The sequence below is a fragment of the Lycium barbarum genome, chromosome 7 (genome assembly GCF_019175385.1).
Source record: "Lycium barbarum isolate Lr01 chromosome 7, ASM1917538v2, whole genome shotgun sequence".
Classification (NCBI taxonomy): Eukaryota; Viridiplantae; Streptophyta; class Magnoliopsida; order Solanales; family Solanaceae; genus Lycium; species Lycium barbarum.
The window spans coordinates 126,807,579-126,835,492 of NC_083343.1; the positions used below are offsets into that span (position 1 = coordinate 126,807,579).

Consider the following 27,914-nt stretch of genomic DNA (forward strand, 5'->3'; position numbering starts at 1 on the left):
CTAGTATTTCTTGTTTTTGTTGAGATTTGACTTCTCTAGCAACTACATAGCCGATTTCGGGACCCCTATTTAAGGTATAACATATGTTTATAAACTTTGTAAGTTTTTCCAAGATCAAAAATCAACACCATCATGTAAAAATCACATATTTAGTGATAAATTCGCCTAAAGTTTAGCATATTGCTTGTGCAAGTAAATTTTAAATTATTTTGTTTGAGGTTTAGACATTAGTGGCTGAAGTTTGGCTTGCCTAAAGTCAAACTTCAGACATCTATTCACGAACTTAAGGCATATATGAATCACGAGGTTGATGCTGAAAACTTAAAAAGACTACAATCCAATTGCCATTTACTCGTTAATGCACAAGTTTATTATTCTACAAGAAGTCCCATAAACAAAATTACCAACTGACCACCTTATACAGTACTCAACTCACAAAGATTGGTCAAATTTGAACAATCCATGTTGAGCTACTGGACTTCAAATGCTTCTGGCAGTTGCAGAATATCATCAACAAAATTAGCATTCGTGGAAAAAAGAATTAGCATTCAATTGTAGTTAAGGGTGTCAAGTGGGCCGGGCCCGGTAAACCCGGCCCACCACCGGCCCAGCCCATACCCACTAAGAGGTGTAAGGGGCTAGGCTAGGTGGGTTTTATTAGGAGGCTGGGCCGGACAAGGTGGACAGCCCACCAGCCTGGCCCACCAGTAGCCCTGGTGATGGCCCACCGGGGCATCGGCCCGGTCCGGCCCACTTCAAATAAAAAAAAAAACAAGATAACTACTACATTTATTACTAATAATAAGTATTTTAAAAACATTGTATCCCACTAAATTAGGAGTCTCTTTTTACGGGGCACTTTAGTTTTCTTTAAAATTGTATTTTAACGCTAGGCAATCTTGTTTTCTCAACAAATATACCTTTGATACATTTTCAGTATATAGTATATATTAGATTGTGATAGCACTTATCTCAACAAATATACCTTTGATAAATCATTCAGTTCAATTTCATGTCTTTTCACAAGTGTCTACACAACACACCGGTACCCCCCTCCACCCCCCCCCCCCCCCCCTAATAGGCTAATACCCGACGCTTCGAACTTGTGGAGATATATGTCACCATAATGTTGACATTTAACATGTTCCTCATTTACTTGCTCAAAATGCATCCACACCGCACTTGAAGTTGATCTTCGAACTCGAGGAGAAGGTGGAGGTGAAGTAATGTACACTAGTTGAATAACAAATTTAGATAAAGAGAGAATTGTGGAAGAATTGTGTGAAAACGAAGAAGAATGGAGGGGTATTTATAGTTTGAAAATATGACCAAAGTGAAGTTATTCATAAATTTAGGGGTTCAAATAAAATTAGCAACAACTAGTTTTTTAAATTTACAACGGCTAGCTTTTTGAATTTGACGACGACTAAACTTTTTTTAATTTAGCAATTTTATCATTAGATGTAAATGTTAATTCTATTATTATTAGTAAATGTAAATGTCTATTTTTGTGTTAGAACTTAAAAAAAAAAAAAAAAAAAAAAACCCAACCCACTAACTATAACCCGGCCCGGCCCGGTTAGCCCAAGGTGTAGCCCTTATCCGGGGTGGGCTGGGCCGGACACCCTTTTCCCCTCTCCAAGCCCGGCCTCCGAACTTACGGCCCGGCCCCTTGTGGCCCACGTTTAAATGGCCCGGCCCAGCCCACTTGACACCCTTAATTGTAGTTGCCTTAATCTAGAAACAAGGATGGCATTATTCTTTCTCAAGAGCTTCCATATTGGTTAAGATCAATATCATATGAGCAACTAAGAACAAGGAGGAGGAGGAGGAGGAGAAGAAGAAGCGGGGTAGTCTTGTCTAAAGTTTATCAATACGGAATACAAGTTAAATATTTTGGAAAAACTAATAATTTCTTAAATAACATGGTCAAAACTGACTACCAAGTGAAATTAACACAAGGAAGAGTGTACGACTATACTCGATTATAACTATAAATTATGGTACCTATAAAATCGGCTGAAGTGAACAGACACCCCCGAAGTTGTAGTCATATTTGCTTGAACGTCAGTCATATGTAACCTCAAAAGTTAGGCTTCTCTACATGTCTGAAGTTGTTTCGAAGTGGATAAATGTGCCAAAAAAAAAAAAAAAGGGTACAGATTAAATAGTAGTGTCCAAATAAGATATCCCGTGAATCTTTCACCCTGAAATCAAAGAAAGGGTGTCGCATTAGTAAAAAGACTCTTACTAAGCATTTTGTGTTTAAAAAGGGGGAAATAACCCATATATACGGGCCACACATCTAGTTTGCAGCCGATGTAGTCCACTATCCCACTGATGTATAGATAATGTATATTTTCTGTATAACTATATATAAACATTACATATACTCTGTATATATAATGTGTATGCTTTGTATAATCATGTATAAATACAGGAAACCAACTCAAATTTTAGCAGAATATCATTAGTGTATGGATAATCTATCTGTGATGTATAACTATAAAATCCATCATTTCGATCCAATTGTACATTTTAACACAACAATCTTCATTTACAGTAGATAAACGCCATTTAAATAAAATAAAAAAAGAACTTAAAGCCACCATTTTTGAGTGTTCGAATCCTTATTCATATTTTAGATCTAGAAAATTCATTACAATATGAATTGGTAACTTGAATTTGACATGACTTGCTATTTTACGACCTAATTTTGTTGTGATTACTGCATTTAAATGGACATAATCTAGATGAAAAGGGAATAAGACAAAATTCGAAACTCCATTGTTGGCGCCTATAAGTTCTTTGAGTTTAAAAGCGAATTTGAAATTCATTGGATGAGGATCGAGTGGGTGTCGTATGATTGTTGAAAATAATATTATGAGTCAAAATATGAAGTTTCCAGTAGATTGGGATTGATTTGAAGTGAACTAAAGAGGGATACTGAATGGCTATTGGGCTAAACATGTGATAAACTAATAGTTAGGTCAAATCTAGTAAACAAGATGACCGAATGGCTATTGGGCTTAATTATCCCTTTGCAATTTTTACTTGGTGTAACTTTTTCTAAGAGGTAATTATTAATAATAACTACCTTTCAATTTATTTATATTTAGTAGGTACAATGATTTTGTAAATTACCATTCATAGTTATATCAAAATACATCAAGTTGGATTGGTTTAACCCAGGTTCGAACCCAGCCAACAACATTACTTTTCTTATATATTTTTCCTAACTTATTCTCCTTATATTTTGAGTGTATTTAGGTGTATTTCGCCATATGTATCATCAAGTGGAGTGGATGAAGTGGTTATTGGGCGTGGCTCTACCCATTCTCACCCAGTTCGAACCCAACCAACAACATTACTTTTCTTACATATTTTTTCTAGCTTTTTCTCTTTGTATTTGAGTGTATTTTTCGTCATATGTATTTGACTCATATTGTATCTCATATGTATTTGGCCTGAGTAATGTATATGAGCCAAATATATATGAGGTGAGTGTATTTGGCCAAGTCAAATACATATAAGCCAAATAGTATTTGGTCAAGTCAAATACATTAGCTACGAATTGTAATTTGGCAAATGACAGTTGTATAGTAAGAGTCTCATATAAGGTAGTTATATCTATAAGTTTGTCTTTTAAAAAAGAAATATTGTTAAACTGGACTGGACCAATAAATCCTTGGGCTAGAATAATTTGGGAATTTAGAAGCCTATTGTGATAAGCCCAATGCCAGCAGCACTTGGGGAAGAGGCTCAAATCATCAATTGAACTGCTTTGGGCAATTCGCAGTAATATCCTTATTTTGGAGCGGTCTTTAATTTTTGTCCATAAAATAAAGTATTTAACTTTTGTCCTTCGCCTAATATCTCAGGGTTCTGGGTTTCAACCCTACTCAGGCGAAAATTTAAAAAAAAAAAATTGTTAGACAGAAGTTGCCTAAAAACTCTGCCCCATTAAGTATAGTTTGCCGGCAAATTATGCTTGATGAGGCAGAGTTGCCTACAAAACTCTCCTTAAGGTAAAGTTTGCAGGAGGCAAATTATGCATGATGACACAGAGTTTGCCTGCAACCTATGCCTTAGGGTAGAGTTTTGGGCAAAAATCTGCCGCCTTCAAAATTCTGCCTTAAAGCAAAGTTTTGAAGGCAAAATTCTTCCTTAAGGCAGAGTTTCATAGGCAAAATTTTGTCTAGCGAATTCAAGTTCTACCTAGCGAATTTTTTAAAACATTTTACTGAGCGGGGGTTCAAACCCCGAACCTAGGAGTTTTAGGCAAATGACAAAAATTAATGATCAGCAATTTGAGGGGAAAACTTAAAGACCAGTGCATTTGAAGGGCAATCCGCACAAAAAAAATGAACTGCTTTTTTTTTTTTGCGCAGATTGTTCTTCAAAGGCACGGGTCTTAAATTTATGCCCCTCAAATTGGTGGTCTTTAATTTTTGAATTGCTAATTTTTGCTTAACTTCTTGTTCAACTAAACCGTAGTAATACGGATTGGATTTCCTAGCACCTTTTCTTTGAATTTAACCTTTTGACTTAAATTTTTAAGTGGTAGAAACTTAGGAGCTACTTCAAAAGGGATTCTTTTTATCTAAAAGTTGTAACTTAGAAAATTTATGAAGCAAAAAAGATCAGTTGACTTGGCACACTTAGAACGAGTTTTGAATGTCCAAGCTAGTTTATGTTTAATTTTCAAATGAAAATCCAATTAATTGTTAAAGAAAACAGGACAAAAATCATTTTTAATCCAAAGAAATGTTGGGATTAGTGAATTTGGTGTACTAACAAATGTTTGGTTAGGGAACAATGTAACTCCTCCCCTATACTTGCTTCACTACAATTCCTCCGCCCAACCCTTTAAAAGAGGTTAACACGCGTGGCTGGGTAACACTTATGTCTAACATAATGTGATATTATCTAATTTGAATTAGGTTTGTAATGTTTTTTCCGAAAAACTGAACTATTGAAAGTATTCAACCTCTTTTAAGTAATTTTTTTTATTTTTTATTTTCCACGTGAATTTGTTCATGCACACCCATTAAAATGAATCAGTTGACCTTTGATGAAGGATAGCAGTCTTTTTAAAAGAAATTGTCTCTTTCGGGTAAGAAAATAGGTTTCATGAGCGGGAAAAAAATCATCTATCTATGATAGAGTAATCTATGTCCTTCAGGAATTTAAGTTTGTCAATTGTTGCTGCAGGGATAGCGGTAGAATTCCTCCAGGATTTTACAAAGCCAATGAAATTATAGTTTTCAGCAATTAACTTGAATTTTTCACAAGAACGGAACTGTATTTTGTAATGAGTATCTAGTGAAGAAGAGAAGAAATGAGTCATCTTTTTGTTGTATTTTCGTATTGGAGGAGATACGATACTTATAATACTTTTAGAAGTCTGTTGGTAACAGACCCAACCATTTCCAACGGGTGCCTTTTCAAACACCAATAGGGAAATTTGGATGCCGTTCTGCGTCACCCCAACCATCGCACACTACAGTGGCCACGCATTGGCCACCACGCCCGTTGGGTTGCTTCGTCGAGTACGGCGCACCGGCCTTCTCCTCGCTTCAAAATTCACTCTCTCATATGCTCCCATCAATACTAACTATTCCAACATTTAATTTGATCATAATTTTCTTTGGAAGTCTAAGTTGGAAAGTTACTAGAACCTTTGATGGACTAGACTTTTTTCAAGGAAAAGATACATCCCACAGTTGATAGACCAAATTTGTGACCTTGATCTCACTAGTCTTGATTGCATATGATATAAATACTATATTAATAATTCTCAACCAACCTTTTTTTTAAAGAGGGAAATAATAGCACAGCAAGTCCCCACCAAATGCCGGTTTTTATGCTATTTATTATTAAGGCCGTGTTAGTTGCTGATTGTAATTTGTTCCCTTCTTTTTAAATAAAGCTCCGCAAAGCAGTTCTGACCGAATATGTTTGTCCCATTAATGGGCCATTAACATTCACGGACTAAATGAATAACTTTAATCTATAATGAGATTATTCTTAAGAAATTAAAAAGTACGATTCGCATTAGAACATATAATGTAATTTCAGAATTAAATGAATGAACTACTCTCTCAGTCCAAAATAAGTGTCAACTTAACAAAAATCACGTTAATTAAGAAATCAACAAATACAATGCGATGTTTACTAAACTTCCCATAGTTATTAGATGTGTTTTGATAATTGAGCAATAATAAAGAGACACCTTTAATGCTAAGGACATAATTGGAAACATATGTCAACTTTTGTCTTGAATTCCTACAGTGATATTTATTTTAGGGCAAATTCTTATTGCTAAGATGTCATTTATTTTGAGACGGGGATGTAATCTTGAAGGGAATAAACTATATATACATATAAGTGATTAAATAGATCTTAGATTCTTTTGTGAGAGTCAGAGATCTATCTATTCGAAAAAGAAAAAAAAAAAGTGAAAAGGAGAAAAGAACAACTAAGAAAAACTTGACCAAATGATATTCCTTGTGACTTGCACGAAGAAAATCACGAGAATCAAAAGAAGAGAGGGAGGTGACATCCAGAATTCTATGAGACAATTCTCATTTATTTTACATTGGGAAGGAGCAAACTTAAAATTTATTGAAATTTAATAAAGACACTTTATAAGTTTGATATACTCCTTTGTTCACTTTTACTTGTCCACTATTTCTAAAATAGATTTTCATTTTTACTTGTCATTTTTCACATATCAAAATAAGATAATTACTTTTTTCCTGTTTTACCCTTAGCATTAATTACTCATTCTAAATCATTTTCCAAATCCAATACAATTACTCTACTAATTAATATGGGCATCATGGTAAAATATACACTTTATTTATTATTTCTTAAATAGCGTGAAAAGTTAAAAGTGGACAAATAAAAGTGAACGGAGGGAGTATATGTCTAGCGGGAGTTACAGTGAGATGGATTAAATCTCTTCACTTTTAATTAAAGGTTTCGAATTCGAGTCTGATATAAAAAAGATCTGGCAGAGAGTGGAAAGAAATTGCACGATTTTCCCTTCAAAGGGGCTGATCTTTAATTTTTAGCCTTTTGGCAATTGAACGTATGCCTAGTGGGTATGTAAGCTTTTTAAGGGCATGGAACATAATTTGTGGAATATTATAATGCGAAAATATAAGTTTATCCCTGCAAAAAATGTTATTTTTATAAAGGATAAAAATCAAACAACAACACAAAATAGGGGTATAAGAGCCAATGACCAAGTGTGTCCCCTTCAATGACGCTTACATATTATGAGTCTAGATTAATCGGGATTTAATGCGAGCACCAATTATCGGGTGGAAAAACAGAACATAGTGGGGGGAATCTTTCATTCTCTTCAACAACAAATATCTTTGCTCTCATATGTTCATCTCTAACAACAACAAGCTAAAATATTTTATTTGTAACTGTTCCCAATCTCACCATCAATAACTAGACATTATAAGTGGAATTGTATCGTAAGATTTTTTATTATAATAATCACTTTGAACAAGAATGAAATAATTAAGTTATAGTTGTCAACCATACCATTAAGGGGCTTTATAAACATTAAAAGTCAAATAAATCCCCTTTATAAGAGTAATTTTTTCATGGGCTAAAATATATTCATACAAGTAGCGGTCAAAGTAATTTGTCATGAATTTAACTTATAGTATAACTTAACAATGTTTTTTTTTTAGATTAGTTAATATATTTTAACTTATTGTGACAAATTAACTGCAATATTCTTTAAGTTGTTAATGCCACTTACTATGAGTTGTTATTTAATAATTATCTAGATGATTTAATAGTATAAAAATTCTTTTATATTGTCAGTGGATAAAAATTAAACTTACTCATGTCATTTCCTAGTTGCATTATAACCATAGTGCATCAAAAAGACTTCTTTCCACTATATCATAGTACCCTTGGAACCTTAGTTCATATAGACTTAATTCTTCTCTTAAAATCTTTTATAAATTATTTTGCCCTTTGACTCTTAAGAATAAAACATACCCTCGTGACGATGCCCTTAGATTTCTAGAAAATATGATGAGGGCACTGTGCTTTAAACTTTAATGGATAACTTAATAAATAAATAAAATATAAATGTTGAGTCTTTCAAGATTGATGGAAAATATACTTAAAAAGAATAGCTTAAGAACAAATTATCAATATTGAAGAAGATGTTTGTGTTTCCTGTGCATTTTTATAATGGCAAAATGTACAAAGTTTACAGAGTTTGTTAAGTTAAATTTCTTTTCATATACCAAACACGGAGTTTAATGAATTTGAAGTACCTAAAAAACCTTTATGTATCAAACACAAACCAGTAATAGCATTTTGTTTGAACTCAAAGTATTTGTGTCAATAACAAGTGGAGCTGTTAATTTGGAAAATGATGTTATTTAGGTCATAATCTCAACAATAGCACTAAGACATATGTGCTAATTATTAGATCCACACAAATATAATGGTCAAGACTATGTGTCATTGGTTAGTTGCCTAACTAAAGTGCATCAAAACCTCACAGGCTCACACTAATTAGGTCATTAAATTGTTTGTTCTTTTCGAAAACAGAGAACAATATATTGCACTAAGAGAAAAAGGAAAAAGAGAAAACTTGACTTATTTAAGAAACTCATAAAGTTATTAGTAAAGTAATAGTTAATTCATCTAATAACACTAACAATGTGGGTGAACACCCCCCCCCCCAGGCCCCTAAGTTAGATTTAGGACCTAAAACTAGCACGACTTTGCACCAATATATACGGAAGTCTATAAGATTGCTCCTATTTTACTTCATGATTACAAAGAACACCCTCTTTAAGTAGAAACTAATAATAATAAATCAACTTATCGATAATTAAGCAAAAAGATAAAGAAAAGAGGTTAAAATATTGTATATTTTATTTAACCATCCGATATTCGATACTAGCCGCGCTGGTGTTAGTAGACGAAACGAAAGCGAGAATTCGCAAACATCAATGAAAATCCAATACCCCCAAATCCTAAGGATTAATCCTTTGCAAGGTTCACCCATGAAGGGTGAGTCGAGACCCAAGAGCTTCAGCCTGCAGGCCAAAAAGACGTAATCGATGGACAAACATCTGAATATTTTTGTACTACCCTTGTTAGTCTTGGGACGAAGCAAGTTAACCAGCTTGAGTAATATAAATCCGCGTCGATAAGTCCATTAAGAGATAAACTGCTTCTTATCTAGTAGTTCTTTATTTTCGGGGCTCAAACTCAAGACGTGATCAAAGGCGAAGAGATCACAATCATCCCACCAGATCCCTCGATAGAAAAAAGGAGTAAATTGCACTCCAGAAAGAAATCTTCATATTATTCCAAAAATTCCCCCAACACCTCCCCTCTCCCACCAAAAAAAAATTTGAGAAAGAAAATGAAAATCTTAGACTATATCTTTTTATTGGATAATTGTGACTTGTGAGGTGGTCAAATACAAGATGACAATTAGTCAATAGTATTGGGTCCGCAGGACAGTTCGTGTACACAAGTCTTTGTGTTAAGTCTATATCCCTTCGTGTTCCACCTAAACTCCAATTATTTGAATGAAAACAAATCATTTGTAGCCGAATATAGAGATTTTATATAAGAATTTAAACTTAATGCACTGACAATATACAATTATAAACTAGTATTAGACTGTTAAAAATAATTAGACGTAATTACTATAATAAGTAGTATATGTTGCTTGCCGACAGTAACTTTCTATAATAGATTAAGCTACACTAATAGTGCAATTATTTCTACCGTATAGATATACATATGTAATTAAATCATAATTTCATAATTTCTTAAAATAATAATGATAAGTCTCACTTAACCCGGGACAGAAAAAACGGGTATATAATGCTCACAGGAAGTGTAAGTTTAACTAATATTATGTTGTTAATAGTAATATACTTAATCATAACTCTTAAAATATTTTCTCAATCACAGCCATAAAGGCGTACAATATATATAATGCATACTTATTCTTCTTTTTAAAATAAAAAATAAAAAAATACAGCCTTTTGAATTCCCCACGAACTCAAATGATTGTGTCACCACCTTATTTTATTGTAAGAAGAGATCAAGTATAAGTACTCTTCATTAACAAATATAATATTTTATCTAATAAAATTTATTTTTTGTACAGATATTTCTATATGATGTTGTTTAAATTTTTAATAGGTGTTACCCACTAATACTGGTTATAATTATACTGCCTAGTTTGCTCCCTGGATTTGTACTCTGATTTATGTCTATTTATCAAATAATAGTGTACTATGTACTTATTTTAGCATAAATAAATCTGTTAAATGCCTTTTTTAAGAAAATGTGTGTAGCATATAATTGTGACGCTCATAATGGAGGGCGGGCCAAAGATATAGAATGATAAGATTCTGGCAGACTACCAAAGAAGTGTACATGTTACATCTTAGACGAATCCTACATCGGAATAAAATTGAAAAATGATGAGTTTTATAAGGCATATTATAAGTTTACATGGTACACTTATTTTTGAGTTCGATAATGCTGTAGACCAAAAGAGATATCTGTGAGGTCTGTTAGGCGAAAGGTACAATATATGTCATGGACTTAGGTCATGATGACATATACGATATCAAAGTCTATTGGTCCGTCATACGGTGATTGGGCAAACTTCACTAAGGACACGAAGAGGGTCGAAGAGAAGAACCGTAAGGCTTCAAGTTTCCAAAGAAGAAGTGCATGTTACATTTTAGATAAATCTCACATTTATAAAGTATATATAACATAAGGTTAAATTTATAAAGTATATATAACATAAGGTTAAATCAAATTCATGAGAATTATTAGATCAAAACAAATAATACGTGTCATCGGATCGTAATAATAATGATAAATCTAACAGAAGAAAGAGGTTGTAAATTGCTGGATTAGGAAGTAGCCTTTTATTTCTTTTCTTTTTTTCCTTCCATATTGTTAATGGTGGGGTTTTCTTCTGTCCACAAAAGCAACAGCTATAGTATATGGCTTCAGATATTTGGAGTTGGCCACTCATTCTTTTTCTTCTTTTTTTTTCATTTTTTTATTATTAGAGATTAATACATTTGTGGTTCTTCTAATTATCAAATAGTTCTCTGTATTTATCCTAGATTATATATATTAGACCTCAGCCAATCTAAAAGGCTTACATATAAACACGTCTTTGTAAGATACAATTTTCTGCAAATACTTTTTGGCTGAAAATTGTTGTGCGCTTCTGCTTAACATTACTAAATATAAGTTATAACAATCGACTAATTGTACTCTTTCCACAAACTTCAATAAATATCAAAATGGCACCCTAAAATGACTGCCCGATTAGTTTTAAATTAGGATTCAAATACAAATCTCAATGATTCGACACAAATATTTTCAACCCAAAATCAATGAGTTAAGGTTACTGCACATACAATGCACATACAAATCTCAATATATTTCATGTGACAAGAGTTTATGCTAATTAAATATGGTGATCTAGAATTAGTTTTAGATGAAATTAAGGGAGATAATCTAAATTCATTAAATAAACTTTAAGAATCAATTTAGTTCTTCATATATATTTTATGCTTAAAATATTAATTCTCAGTTAACCAAATAAAAGACTTAAAGATAATTTAATCTTAACTGATAACACTATCTTCATTTTCAACACTGTCTATATATTCTACTTTTAATATTTGCAATATGTCATATATATTTTCTTCATCAAAAAATATGTCATATACTCCTATATTTTAAAGGTGATGGCATAGTCCACAAGAGATCTTTATTCAGTTAAAAAGGATTAGTTAGGAAAAAGAACTAATTACATGAATCACACTTGGTTCAACAAGAACAAAATATAACCAAATACAATCATCAAAATTAAGGATAGTTTAACCCCTTCTTCTTTTCCTCTTCTTTATCACCCAGGAGTCAATTCCTCAAATGATCATTGAACTTGTAGAGAAATCTCACAAAAGTAACTTTTGAAATTTTTTGGACAATAAGATCGTCAAACTATGTCATTGTTTCCAATAAAGTAAACCATTCCATTTTTAGATGTAAGACCCCTTAACCCATATATAAATTATAAAATCTATTACCTAGGTACAATTTTTCGATACTCTAAAATTCTTGTTCAAATTAACATTTTTCATACTTTAATAATAAAATAGAAATATTCAACGTAATTTTTCAAGCTATAAAGAACAAAACAATATAACCATTTAAGTATGCTATAAGGCTTTCTTTGTTATATCAACTTATGTAGAACTGTTTTGATTTTTTTATATTGCTCAAATCCAGAAGTTAAACATTTTACTAAATAGAAATGCTTGGACATAATTGAGATCCATGAGACGTTATGTAGATGCATGATGCGTGTTATTATTATTAGTTTGTAAGAATTAGAATAAACTTGCTTTATTGGGAGAATATTTGGATAAATTTTCTCAAGGATTTTTTTTTTTTGTTGGATAACTACTTTGTAAAAATAAAAACATTTATATATGCTTTCTAAAGCTTAATATATTACAATCAAAATAATAAAACATATTTTTGTTCAGTTTACAATTAGCCGTATAAAATATTTTTATATTAATTGTAATCCACTTATTTATAAAACTTAAATAAAATTACAATATTACAAGTTCATCTTCAAGAATATAAAAATAGTAAATATTATTTTTGATAATTTAAATTTTATATATCAAGGAAAATTATTTACAGTAAGTTAAAAAAATCTATAGTTAAGTACCGTGCTCAATTCTACTATCATTCAACCGTATCCTTTTATTGGCTACTTAGACACAATTTTGCAATATTCTGAAACTTTTGTTCGAATTAATATTTTTCATATTATGAAAATAAAGTAGAAATATTCAAATGAATTTGTTAATTTAAAGAATAGGTTAAGGGTCTTGTGTCTAAAAATAGAATGGTTTACTTTATTGGAAATAATAATATAGTTTGATGACCTTATTGTCCAAAAAAATTTAAAAGTTACTTTTGTGAGATTTCTCTACAAGTTTAATGACCATTTGAGGAATTGACTCATCACCCATTGTAATTGTGCAAAGCTCTTACATAGGGGAAAAAAAACATTTATACAAATTCTACCAAAAAAAAAAAATCTTAAAAAAAAAGGCAGGACTTGTGCAAAAAGGAAGAAAGTTCTCCAAAAAACAATACTCCCTCCGTTCCATAATAAGTGATTTTTTAGGCTCATACACACCCTTAAGAAATTGTTCAATTCTAAAAAATTAGTAGTGTTTTTACTAACTTACCCCTAATCAAGTTTTACTACTTTCTAAAAAAAGAAAAAGTAGTTAATGAATCTTGACTATTTAAATAAGGGTAATCTTGAAAGAATCTTCCCAAAATCTTTTTGAAATTCTAAAACACCACTTATTTTAAAAAAAATTGAAAAGCCTCAAAAAAATCCTAATTATGGAACAGGAAGTAATGTGTTTGTCATAAAGAACACTTATCATGTCAAAGATCTTTAAATGATTTCAGATATCTTTTCAAACAATTTTTTAATCAAAACCATAGAAGAGTAGGTTTTGATTTTCCTTCAAGAAAAATATGAAGAAAGGTGCATTGAGAAATTAGTGGTAGATAAGATAATTTTTTTGAAAATAAGTAAAATAATAATCTCACATTAATTAAGAACTTAAATAATATTATTTTCAATCTATAAAATCAAAACTTTATTTTACTCGTTTAACATATAATGTTCATTGTTGATAGAATTATTTACTTCAAACTTATTTGATGTCTATCTGGAACTCATTTAAGATTTTAATACTCCTTCCGTCTCCATTTATGTTACACTCTTTCATATAATATTCAAATGATTTATAACCACACAAACATTTATGGAGTATTTTGGATCACAAGTTTCAAAAGTCTTTTTTCATTCTTAAACTCTGTGTCCAGTCAGACACCTTCCATAAACTGAGACGAATAGAGTAATATATTTTATTTTCATCGGTATTAGGAAAACTCATATTTTCATATTTTAATTTCTTTGCCACATCTTTTAAAATCATTTAACATAAATGATTTCACGTTTATACTACAACATTTATAGCATGTCTTTACACAAATTAACCTAATGATATCATAAGGATATTAATAAATAATAACTAGAACTTATTAATAAAGTAAAAGATATTTAAAAAAATACCTGAAAATAAATTAGGAGATTTTATAAGCACATATTAGCTCATTAAAATAAGCAAAACTTTGGAGTTTAAAGTAAATAGAGAGAAAAATAATGCGGGACATGTTTAAATTATACTTTCTCCGTTCCAAATCACATGGCATCTTTTACTTTTGTGAGGTTCAAACCATGTAAACTTGTCAACTTTTCTTTAAACATATTAGCATTGCAAATCTGTGGTACTTTTTTTGTCACGCCCCGAACCATGGCCTGGGCGAAACAAAGCACTCGGTGCCTTACTACATGTGACCGAGCAAACCACATGGCTTGCTGAATCATCATAAGGCATAACATGAGCGGAATATAACGTGAATGCATGATGAGCCTTTATAAAATGTAGTAAGTCATAATACTTAATAAAAATACTTGTTTAAACATGAGTGCGGAAATAACATGAATGAGCCAAAATGGCTATACGACTCCGAATGTCTGACATAACCCAACTGATTTGTCTAGTCTATGAAACCTCTATCATGAGTCTGACTGGAAAACATACTTACTGGGACAAGGCCCCCAGCATACCTTAGATGCATAACTAATCATAAAACAAAAGTTGACTAAACCCCGAATGAGATGGGGCTCACCAATAAGCTGATACGAATGATGTCATATTGAGCAGATGTGTCGTCCTGTATATCAGTACCTGCATCGTGAAATGCAGGCCCCGAGCAATAAAAGGGGACGTCAGCACATTGAATGTACTGGTATGTAAAGCAACTGAAAGAAATAACATGGGACATGGAATAACATGATAAGAACTGAAACTGAAAACCTGGACATGAGCATGAGCATGAGCATGGGTATATATATATATATATATATATATATAACATAAGTAAAACATGATAAGTAGGGAGAGCATTTCATAAACCGACACATGATATCACCACGTGGATACGTGGAGTCTGGTACCTCGCCGGACCAGCAGAGCCCTTATACCTTGCCAGGGTATAAGGTGTTAACGTGCCTGATGGATCCATTCAGTGTAAAATTAAGGTATCGTCCTAACTGGGCGGAGCGATCCTTGTCCTATGGTGGCTACATAGTTTCAGGCTATCTGAGCCTTCTCAGTAATTCGTGCAACTCCCAAAAACATGAACATAATATAGTTGGCTAAGAAGCCCATGATTTTCGTGAATTAACTTGTACTTGTCTTGTAATCATGATTTCACGAAATAACTTGTAAACATGGTCTCATGAAATAACTTGTAAACATGGTGTCATGAAATAACTTGTATTTAACATGTATGTATCTTGTATCATAGCATGAAAGTAATTATATAATATAGTTGCATGAAAACTTGTAGACATGTAGGATATTCATGAAATAATCATTTTTATTTAAAAACATGCATGCAAGAACCCATGGAATACAAGATATGGGTTTTCATGCATTACGGACGGATTCTCAATAATCATAAAGAAATATTAAGAACTCAATGATGGAATTATAACAAATCATACATAATATAATCATGGACATGGACCTAGGGTTATCATGAGCATGGTATAGGAACCCTAGTTTTAGTAGAGAATCATAATTTTATGTATTATGAGGCGTGGGGAAGAACAAGGATGTTCCCACACGTAGATCGTAACTCTACATACCTTAGTCGCTCCAAAACTTGAATTAAAGACTTGAGCTTTGAAGAAGGTTTCCAAAATCTTGGATTCTTGAACCTTGAGATGGGTTTTCTTGAAAACCCTAGTTTAGGAATGATAATTTCTTGTTTAGCTTACAAAGAGAGGTATTAGAATTGATTTGGAATAATTAGAGTAGGCTTACCTTGGTGTTCTTGATGATGGAGGGGGGTAGGAGGTCATTCTAGGGTTTGAAGGAATGAAAAATAATGATTTGAACTGATACGGACGAATATATACTGTTATTGAAAATTAAAATTTCGGCCCAGTTAAATACTGGCCGTATTTTGAAATACGGACTGCACAGCGTCTCTTCAGTAAAATGACTATAACTCTTTGCACAGATGTCCGTTTGACCCCCATAATATACCGTTGGAAAGGTATTTCAAAGCTCTACAACTTTTATCAAGGACGTTTTCCCAAATTCCAAATACGTTTTGAAATACGGGCCGTATTTTGAAATACGGTCCGTATTTAACCATATGACATCTAACTGCCAAATTCCAGAATGCTCAGAAATCCTTGGTAACAGTTTACGACTTGAATTACGGGCCGTATACTGAAATACAATCACTGTTTATGGGCGTAAACCACCATCTTACAACTGAACAGAAAATTTCCAATTTCTACATTCTTTATCTGATTTTCTAAGTCTAGGATCATGGTCAAAGCTTAGGTTAAAGGTACGGGGTGTTATATTTTTTGTATAATTTTTTAATATCTAAATTATAATTTAAAAATATTAAGTTGAACTTAATAAGTAAGAAGTATTTTCACCTTAATTAAATGGTGCCAATTTAATATGAATTCTTGATTATGGAAAAAAATTAGTTATTTAAAAAATTCGAGAAAAAAATACTATTAATGATGTAAAAATTTATAAAGCACCATATAATATGAATCAGATTAATTAAGGAGTAAGAACATATTGACAAAAATTACTGCAATGTCAATATACACTAATTACAGAGGTCCAAATAGGAATAGACTTAAGAAAAAGAATAAGTGCATAGTGAGAATATGCAAGAAAAAGGTAACGACAACTACATGTAGTAGCTTGATATCATCAAAGATCAAAATTTTGTACTATCCATGTGAGAACGATAAAACTTTATATTCTCCTTTATATATAGTAGTATTATGTTTTTATACCAACTTGGTATCAGAGCCAAGTTAGCTTAGAATAACTTAGGAAAATCTTTCCTTATTTAGAACTAGTGAAATTATTCGCGTTTCGCGCGGTTATTAAAATATTAATGAATTTGTTATATTTGCACTTTATATACATACAAAAACTAATTGTATGGATTGATAGTTTCTTATTATAATTAAGGAGTATGTAACATATATTTACTTCTTTTTAATTATTGACCATTCATATGTACATAGTAGAAGTAATAATAATAATTTAGGGTGGGTGGGTGGGTGGTGAAGTCAATGGAATCAGAGGTCATATTTTGAAACAACATTTTATCGTATTAAGTTGCAAATAATTATTTTTTGTTTCAATCCCGTCATTAAATACATTAATCATTACGCATTTGATTTTTTTAATAGAAAAGATAACTCGGTTATAATATCATGCATATGCTTACTCATGATCAACAGAAAGTAGCAAAGCTGTACAAGTTCTTTTCAAGAAGAAACATGGAAACATAAAAAAGAGAACAAAAAGTGAAGACCTTTTATATTTTCTTTCTTTTATTTCATCTCTCGGATTAAAAAATAGATAAAGGGGGGAAATATGGAGAAAAAGGCATAAAAAAAATGTATTTGATGGCAGAGGTGTCACATCACTATTTCAAAGATCACAATTATATAATATATATAAATTTTCTTAGTTATGTAGTTAAATGTATGTAAAAATAACCTGCACTATATAAACAACGAAAAGAAAAGCAACAAAAAAAAAAGATTGTTAAATACGCAAAAGAGTAGAAAATAAATAAATTAAACAATGACATCATAAAATAAATTAGTTCATCTTTTAATTTTCGTTATGAGAATAATAAAACTCTTCATCACATCCTACCAGTTAAACTAAAAAGTTTTAATACAATTATGAATAAATAAAATAAATTCTCTAATTAAAATAACACAAAACACAAAAAATAAACTAATTTTATTTAATATAAAAATACCAAACCCTTTTTTCCTTCTTCTTTTCTTGAATAAAAAATCTAGACAATTGTTAATATGATACTACTAAACACTATGTATGATATTTACAATATTTCTATTCTAATCATACCTACCAAAGAATAATTATTTCATAAAGAGGAAAGAAATCTAAACTATACAAGTCTCTACAAATCATTTCTTCGGTTGTAACTAACTATCAAAAGTTTCTTGAGATCTATCAAATATTGTAATCAAACTACACAATCTGATTAAAAAGTTAGTGTCCGTCGCAAAATAACTTTCGGAAAAAGCAACCACACAAGTGTCAATCGCAAAATAACAATACTACTAAAAGTACCTCACCGAGAAAATATTTTTGATCATGGTTCGTTGGAGCTTGGAGGATGATAATACATACAAGCGTAAAGAAAATATGCTAAAGAAAGAGCGACCAAGCACATAAAGTTGAACGGAAGACTTGCAAACGAAATTTTTTCTTACCTATATAGTCCTTGCCTTGACACATTAGTTAATCCAAAAGCTAAAATGATAGAGAAGAGAATTTTGGATGAGAGTCTTCATGAAACAAAATATGAATTTATTTAGGCAGAATGGAAGAATACCATAAGGTATCACAAACTTACAAATTAAAATATGGGGGTTATGGGCATGAAAAATTAAAGTATGAGAGTTATGGCTATTACTAAGAGGGATTAAAGAGGTGTGAGTTATGAGTAGTTACTCCTTGTAAAAATATTATATACAAAAGAGAAAAATACTTAAAGTAATAGGTGATATTCTCATTTAATAATTACAATAAGGCCAAGAGAACAAAATAAAAAATAAGTTTGTTAATTGAACGCAAAGATTTGAGACAATTTTTGGACATGACAGAAAGGTGATCAACTCTTTAAATAACCAAAAAAAAAAAAAATCAAAGAAACTTAGGAGTTATGAGTCTCAGACGTGGGCAGGGGATGAGTTTTTTTGCTTTTTACTAACATTTAGTATACATTAATTGGAGGAGAAAGAGAAAAGATTTAAAAATATAGTTAGAGACTAAAAAATCTCAAAAAAAGGAGAAAAAAGATAAATGGTTTTCTAGGCCATAGAGAGGTGCCACATCACCTTGTCTATGCCTAGCTTTATATTATATATAGATTTAAAATTATACAATTTTCAGCACGATGCAATAGTCAAATATGAGAGAAAAATATGATTCTTTGCTAATGACTACATCAGATGAAGAGTTTGAACCTGATAAAATGTATCTAAGAATGTTATGGACAAATCAAAAAAATAATTTAATGCGAAATTATAACTATTTGTAGTGGGTAAGAATCCTCGTAAGTTAATATATTTATAATTAGACATTTATCCAAATTGATTTAAGTTTGGTCGGGAAGTATAATCAAACTTTATTGTTTACCATGTCGAAATTCTATAGTTAAAAATCTAATACAAAATATGTATTTATTTTATAAATTATATTTAAAAATTCAAACTTAGTGACACGGCTATCTTAGGAACATATGTTTTGAAACTAAAGTTTTAACTTTTTTTTTTTTTGTACCGACGTCTTTTACTGCTTTGCAATCAACTCTTAATGAAACTCTTTGTTTATTAAACCATGTCGAAATTTGATAATATATGCCACTGCATATAAAATCTCCTTATTATATTATTATACTTCTTGTGCGATCCATTCAAATTTTTGAGCAATAACAAATTAATTGTTTTGTGATTGTGGAGAGAATTTTTGCTTAGGGATGCTGGTATGTCCCATGTGTGAGAATACCAAGATAATTGTATCATTAATCAATCACAATGTCAATAAGTAATGTGACTTCAAATTCTCAAAATTAAGAAGAATTTCATAATAATTTAGGCCTCATTTATTTTATTAAGAAGATTAAGACGTTTAAATTTAAAATGCACATTTGAATATTCTGATGCATTAAGATTTAGATGTCTAAATCTGAATACACAGCTAATATTAAGATAGTGTATTAAGATCTAATATCAAATAATTAAAAAATAATTCGATATTTATATGTATAAACTTTGTCTATATTAAAAAATTAATATATGAAAATTCTAGTAAAGTACGGACTGATGTGATATCATATTAATTAAAATATTTTAAAGAAATTATATGGTGGTCGGTAATAGTGATGACAAGTGGTCGTTGTGGTGCAGATAGAGGATGTGTTGACTAATGGTGGTGTTGTGACTAGTAGTTAGGAATGTTGATGGTTGACAATAGTGGTTGATGGTGGTAGTATGGTGACGACTAATAATGGTGGACGATGGTGATCGTGATTGAGGATGGTGGTTGTGGGTGCTATAGTAGGCCCTTTCTTACTTGATTGAAATTGAGATACAGGATATCAGAGGGAGGGACTCAAAGCGAGTCTAGTATCTTGCAGCATCACTAGCCAGAAGCCATTCATTAGGCGCATTTGCTTTAATTGAATGCTTCCATGCCCGATAAAATTGATAAACTGAATAAAAATTCTTTTGTTTGGGTCAAAGAAGAAGGAAAGAAGAAAAATCATGTTGGTAACCGAAATGGATGATATTGATGAATTTTCAGTCTTTATAAAATCTTTAAGTATACATCTAAATTATAGTAATCTTTTCTACAAAGCCTAATCATTCATATATATTTCAGACTGATTAAGTGGTTGAAACATAAAAAAAAAAAATACCCTTACTGATTAAAATTTGAGTGATTAAGTTTTAGACCAAAAAAAAAAAAAACTTCATATTAAGATCTAAATAATTATAATTAATACTTCATTAAGTGTAATAGCTTATTTGGCCAAGCTTCTAAAAATAACTTATTTTAAAAAGTACTTTTAGCTAAAAGCAGTTTTTGTTTGACCAATTAATTTAAAAAGTACTTTTGAGCAGTAATTAGTGTTTGGCCAAACTTTTAAAAAGTGTTTCAATGTGTATTTTTCTCAAAAGTATTTTTCAAAAAGTACTTTTGGGCAAAAGCTATTGTTTTTAGCTTCTGAAAAACTGCTTCTGCTACTCCTCAAAAACACTTATTTTTTCCCAAAAACTTGGCCAAACACCTCACTTTTTTTTAAAATAAGCACTTGTTGAAAAAATAAGTACTTTAGATGGAAAAATAAGCTTGGCCAAACAGGCTATAAGCAAATTAGGCGTTAATAGCATTATCAATTTATTTTTTGGGGTTGAGGGAAAATTAGTGTTAATAATTAGTTTTCACTAGAAATGCTCAAAAGTGCCCTTAATTTATTGGAAATGGCTCAAAAATGCCCTCCATCATGCTATTGGTTTAAAATTGCCCTCAACGTTTATTTTGGGTTCAAATTTGCCCTTTTTTAGACGGAAAAAGGTCATGGCAATGGGATGGGGTCTCATTTAACACGTGGCTAGTTCTTATTCGCCCATGTGGAATGGTGACCCAAAACAAATGGGCACCGACCCGAAAGACTCCACTTGACCCGTAAACCTAAACCCACAATAAAGGACACAACCCAAAAGACTCTTATCGTCTCCCAAGCCATCTCCGGCCAAATTCCGGCAGCCAACGAGCTCAACAAGAGAGCTGCATTCACCACAACTTGTTAGTTCAAAAATGGTAATCGAGACTTTTAATAAACGAAAACGATTACATTTTACCAGAAAATTAGCTTAAAACCCACAAAATGGACGAAAAACAAACACACCCACGTAACAAAAACAGTGAAATTTTGCATAAGATTCAAGAAAGACAACACAGTAAAAAGAGAGAGCAAGATGGGCATCTAGAGTCCAGCAAAGAAAAGAGAGCCAGCAAAATAAAACCCTAGTGGTAGAGAGAGAGTTTTTAGGAAGGCTACAACTTTAAGCTACTTAGCAAAAATGGTGATGAGTGGGAATTTCGGCTGCCGGAATTTGGCCGGAGACGGCTTTTATCACTTTTTGTTTTTTCATACCATCCCTATCATCAATACTTCCCCAAAATTGGTCCAAAAAGCATGTAATAAAGTTAATATCCGAATCAATCTTATTATTGAGAAGGGCGCTCTTTACCAACGTATGTAAAAAATGTCGTTTCACCATTGCTTAAATGCTTTGACATGCCTCAACAGTACTCAGCATTCATTAAGTTCGAGTAACATTTTCATATAGACAACCTAAGCTCGTTGCAGGAATTTGGCCGGAGATGGCTTGGGAGATGATGAAAGTCTTTTGGGTTGTGTCCTTGATTGTGGGTTTAGGTTTACGGGTCAAGTGGAGTCTTTCGGGTCGGTGCCCATTTGTTTTGAGTCACCATTCCACATGGGCAAATAAGAACTAGCCACGTGTTAAATGAGACCCCATCCCATTGCCATGTCCTTTTTCGGTCTAAAAAAGGGCAAATTTGAACCCAAAATGAACGTTGAGGGCAATTTTAAACCAATAGATGGATGAAGTGTATTTTTAAGTCATTTTCAATAGGTTAAAGGACATTTTTGAGCATTTTCCGCTTTTAGATTAGTTGGGGACCAAGTAAAGAAGGAGTCAATGACTACTTCAAAGATGGCAATTGAAACATGACGTATACCTCATCAAGAGCCGTCAATTTCGTAACTTTCTAAACACAAATTTAATCCAACGGCTCACATCTATTTACAAGACTCAATTGGCAATACGTCATTTCAGCATTTGTTTGTTGAGGACTTGTTAAGTCTCTCTATTTAAGTCTTCATTCATTTTCATCAAAGCTTCCAATCCTACTCTTTCTCTCTCTCTCTCTCTTTCATTTTTTTTTTTTTTAAAAAGCCTTTTAATTTTGTTAAAGAAGAAGAATAACAAGAAAAGAAGAGAAAAAGGTGGATAAAGAAATAAGATATATATATATATATATATATATATATATATATATATATATGGATTGATTATGATACTGTAATTATCACTTTGTTGTGATTTTTTTTTTTTTTTTGGAATTGGGTTTGGAAGTAATGAGGCAAAAAATGAATTTTGAATCGTTTTTGGTTGATTATGAATTTATTATACTGTAGTTCACTTTCTTGTGATTTTCTTGAATTGGGTTTGGAAATAGAAAGGCAAAAAAAAAAAAAAAAAAAAAAAAATTTCAGTAGTTTTTTTCAATAATGTTTTGATTGATTATGGTGCTATAGTTTTCACTTTCTTGTTATTTGTTGAATCGTTTTTTGAATTGGGTTTGGAAGTAGAGAGGCAAAAAATAATTTTTCAGTTGTGTTTCTCAATAATTTTTTTGTAGATTATGATGTTATAGTTAAGTTTCCTGCAATTTCTTGAATTGGTTTTGGAAATAGAGAGGCAAAAATGAGTTTTCAATTGTTTTTCTCAATCATTTTTGGTTGATTATGGTGCTGTAGTTTAGTTTCCTGTGATTTCTTGAATGTGGTTTTCAAGAAGAGAGGCAAATTAGAAATTTTCACTTGTTTTGTCAGTCGTTTTTGGTTGATTATGATGTTATACTTCAGTTTAATGTGATTTCTTGAATTGGTTTTGAAGTTTATAGAGGGGGAAAAGGAATTTCAATCATTTTTGTTTCCAATTTTTTTTATTCATTTTTATTTTGTGTTTGTATAGCTTCCCTGATTGACTTCCTTGGTGACTTTTCATTTACTTTTTACTTTTTTATTTTTTCTACTCTTTGCTTCTTGTCTTGTTGATCAGTTTTATTGGGATTCTTTATGTTATGTCATATGTGTGTTTAGTCTTTTTTTTTATTTATTGGTGAACTTTACTTGCCTCTGATGAAAGTTTTGGAATCTACTTTTGTTGGTTTCAAGTCTCTTGATGGCTTTTAGTTTCACTTTTTTATTGGCTCAGTGTTTGAGTTCACAAGTTATACTATCTGGCCTATACTATTTTTTACTTCTGTATTCTTCTTAATTCTTCTGGCTGGTTCTTTTAGGTTAATATTTATGTTATTTTCTTGTATTTCATTAATTTCTTTCATTTGTTTTGGAGTTTGACACCCCTTTGTGCTTTATCTAAGTATGATCATGTCAAATATTCTCAAAGGAACTGTGGTTTAGCAAATGATTCTTGTCATTTATATTGTTTTAGCTGTGGGGTTTTGGTAGAATTTAGGAGATATGTTGATCTTTGAATTCAGTTTAAAGACTTGTGGATTATTGACTTGATGGGGTTTTATTCTGTTGAAGCCGATGAGTTTATTTGCTAGAAAAAAAAAGCATGTAGATTGTAGGGAAAGAAGAAAGAGAAAGTGTTTTTGGTTGTGTTAGTACTAATAATATCCCTCTAGAGAAGGTTCATAAGTTTTAGAGAATCTAGTGGAACTATTTTTTATGATATTATGAGTTAGACAGAGTTTTAGTGATCTACTTGTATATGAACTGTTATGAATTTCAATATGATTTATGCTTGAAGATTTTTGATGTTGATCGCCTTAAAAATCAGATGTCTGCTTAATATGGATGGAGTTTCACTTAGCTAATTGCTAACGATACTTCGAACAACTGAACTTGATCATTGTTCTTGTACTTTAGTATTTTACTGAAATCCCGTTCTCTAATGAGAGTTGTCATTAGCTGCAAAATTAATAACCTCCTTGTGGCAAGGCCTAGTCAATAATTACTAATTCTGGACTATATGTTTTACGCAGAAATAAATGGTGCTTTGTGTAAGACATGGATGAATATTCTGTTAAAAGAGCTGCCAACGGGCTTGTTGCCCCGAGAAGAGGTTTAAGGGAAACGACTGACAACAAAGACAAAAATGTTCAGTATTGTCCTCGACTTGGATGTAGTGGCCGAGGCAATTATATGAAGAGTACCAGACTCGGAGGAATGGAGAAACCTAGACCACTAAGGCCTACTTTCGGTTCTTCAAATGGAAAGGAAGTAGTTGGTAGTTCATCTTTGACATCTTCTGGAATGACTAGTGCGAGAAGGTCTTGTAAGGAATTTCACAAAAAATCCTCTTCTAACATTGAAAATAAGCTATCAAATAGCAGTTCCTTACATGAAGAGCAAGAAGTTGGTTCCTCTAGTGGAACATTGAACAGTAGACCTCGAAAAATATTTGGTCATGCACCTGGTTCTTCCAATCAAAAGAGTCCAATGGATTCCACTGTTTCTTCATCGTCTAAATCCATTAGTGCTGGGACGAAAGGCGGTAGTAGTAGTGGGGAGGGATATAGGTTGAGAAATCTGAAGTGCAATTCCATATCGGATGTCCTCCCGTATAGTCGTTCGCCATCAGAATCAAGTACTAGTAGAAGGGAAACAGTAAAAAGGAGAAATGCTGAGGGTGAAAGCAGTTCATCTTCTAAAGGGAAGAAAATGAGCGGGGCATCACCAAATGAAGGACGTGCTATTCGTCCCGCTACTGGAATCTCCATCTCTGATTCAAGGAATAGTAGAAGCTCGGATTTTAGTGAGGGTAATCGTGCTGTATCGGTTAGGACCCGCAGTTCAATAAATGTGAATACTAGGTCTAAGTCTTCTGGCTTAAGCCAAAATTTACCTGAGCCTGAAACTCCAACTCTGGATATGCCTAGTTCGTCCAGTCATTTTTTCACAGATTCCTCATCAAGTGATTATAGTGCTTATAGTTTACCTGGAAATGATGATGATGATGACGATGATGAAGATGATGATTTACCTGGTGTAGTACCCTTCAGTTCTGCAGATATCGACATTAACCGATTTATGAATCGTGAAGCATTGCAGCGATATAACATGGACGGAGTTGCTCAGGTATTTTTTTGGAGGAATTCAGATTGAATCTACAGTGAAACCTCTATATAACATCGTCGTTTGTTCCGATATATTTTGGGTGCTATAGTGAAATGCGGTTATAGAAAACGTATAATATAACATAACATGAAAGATTGATTCCACAGAAAACACGTTTGTTATAATGAAATGTTATAGAGAGATCTGACTGTACTTCCTAAAGCTTACTGATAGTTAAGTATATTCGTCTTGATTTACTTTACAGGTATTGCTGGCACTTGAGAGAATTGAACAGGATGAAGAGTTATCTTATGAGGTAGTTAGTGTTGATTATTTTTCTTCTCCTGGGAATTTCCTATTTGGGTTTGTGATAGAGCTCTTATTTTCTATCTACAGCGACTACTTGCATTGGAGACCAATTTGTTCCTCAGTGGCCTTAACTTCTATGACCAGCATAGAGACATGAGACTAGATATCGATGACATGTCCTATGAGGTCTGTATTTTTTTTTTATTTCTTCTCTCACAAATTATAAAGAGACATTAATACCATTTAGAGGCTTCAGAGAAGATAGTTCCCACTAGTCTAGCATGATATCTTGTACATAGTCTGAGAAATGATTTATTGCTTTTATTTTTATAGGAATTATTAGCACTTGAGGAGAGGATTGGCTCGGTTAGTACAGCTCTGCCTGAGGAAGCACTATCAAAGTGCCTCAGGAGAAGCATTTATCAGGGTATGGCTTCAGAAACAGAACCACTAGAAGCTGATGGGGATAGAGATGATGTCAAGTGCAGCATTTGTCAGGTTGTCGTCCTATTTTTAGCATGTTTATCTTTTGATTCATCATACAAAAGGTTTTCTTTTTCATGTTTGAAATTTATAGCATTGCGTTAGGTATAAGCCTATGACATATATTTTCAAGTATAGTGAAGCCAAATGTTATTATATAACATGCATCTCACGACATTAATATTTTTTGGTTAAGCAGGTCAACTAGTTTCCTCTAGTAATTCCTTGTTAAATTTCCTCATGCTTACTAGTTTATATTTGGAGGACTTCATTAGAACCTAAAAAACTGGTGCATCTTTTCTGAAGAAAGAATATGTTCCTCGATCTCTAAGATGCTTCAAAAAACTTTTGTAATGGCGTTTGAACGATTGAATGTAGATCTCTTGTCAACGCTTCTTTTCTTTGACCTTTTGAGGGCGTAATTTAGGCAGTTGACAGTTCCAATCTTCTCGCATATGCTATATATGAATCCTCAACAAGCTGCTGTTGACTCAATGAATCCCTCACTGATTATGTCGCTCTATTTAAGCTCATCCATGTCCAAATGAATCGGGTTACTAAGCACTGTGATAATCATATGTTTTTGCAGGAGGAGTACGCGATCGGAGATGAAATAGGGAACTTGGGATGCGAGCATGGGTATCATATGGAGTGCATAAAACAGTGGTTTGAGCTCAAGAACTGGTGCCCTATCTGTAAGGCTGCAGCAGAATTATCGAAAACGCCATCTTAATAGTTTCAGAATCTTTAGATACCTTAAGCCCAGATGTGGGAAGCTGTAACAGTTTTCCTGTGTACAAATTCATCTGGGGTTGGTTTTTGTGGATTCCTGCAATTCATTTTTCCTGTACTTAATTGTTCTTGCCATATGAACCAATAAACCCAGGCCCTTTGTTGGCTTTGTGGTGAATGTTTTCATATTCATTTCCTTCAACCTGTGCTAAAGTGTTTGAATGATTTGCTTGCTCTAATCGTGTTTTTATATCGCTAATCACACCCCTTAAAAGTTGTTTGTGCTTTTTTGTTTTTTTGGTGGAAGCCTTTGAAAACAGCCATCTTAGACCATTAGTCCATAAAATATCAGCCCAACTAAGAGGTGAGCCAGTGAACAGCAAGAAAGGGGAATGAATGGATTTTGCATCCTATAATAAGTGTGTAAAAGATTAATGTTTTCAAGTGTTTTAGTAGTTTACTAGTATCTCCATTTTTATCTTTTATGTTAGTTTGTACAGACCGGAGGTACTGTTTATCTCTGAATTTGGATTTTTTTTTTTTTTTTTGGAATTTCATCTTAAACTTTAGGTAGTGGTGAAGCATTGCTGAGCAATTCACGTATCACTTGATATAGATAACTTTTGCTTTTCCGTCAGAGTACCATCTTGACCACTAACCGAGCTACG

General features: G+C 32.2%; 1 protein-coding gene across 1 annotated transcript; it reads left to right on the forward strand.

Annotated features, from left to right (window-relative positions):
* The first annotated feature begins 22,713 nt into the window (after nucleotides 1-22,713).
* LOC132604279 (probable E3 ubiquitin-protein ligase HIP1) lies at nucleotides 22,714-27,448 on the forward strand. Its single transcript, XM_060317722.1, has 6 exons — nucleotides 22,714-22,854; nucleotides 24,648-25,743; nucleotides 25,988-26,038; nucleotides 26,119-26,217; nucleotides 26,365-26,529; nucleotides 27,104-27,448. Exons 2-6 carry the CDS (start codon nucleotides 24,673-24,675, stop codon nucleotides 27,245-27,247), a joined length of 1,530 nt encoding a protein of 509 aa, XP_060173705.1. The 5' UTR covers nucleotides 22,714-22,854; nucleotides 24,648-24,672; the 3' UTR covers nucleotides 27,248-27,448.
* Nucleotides 27,449-27,914: the final 466 nt, after the last annotated feature.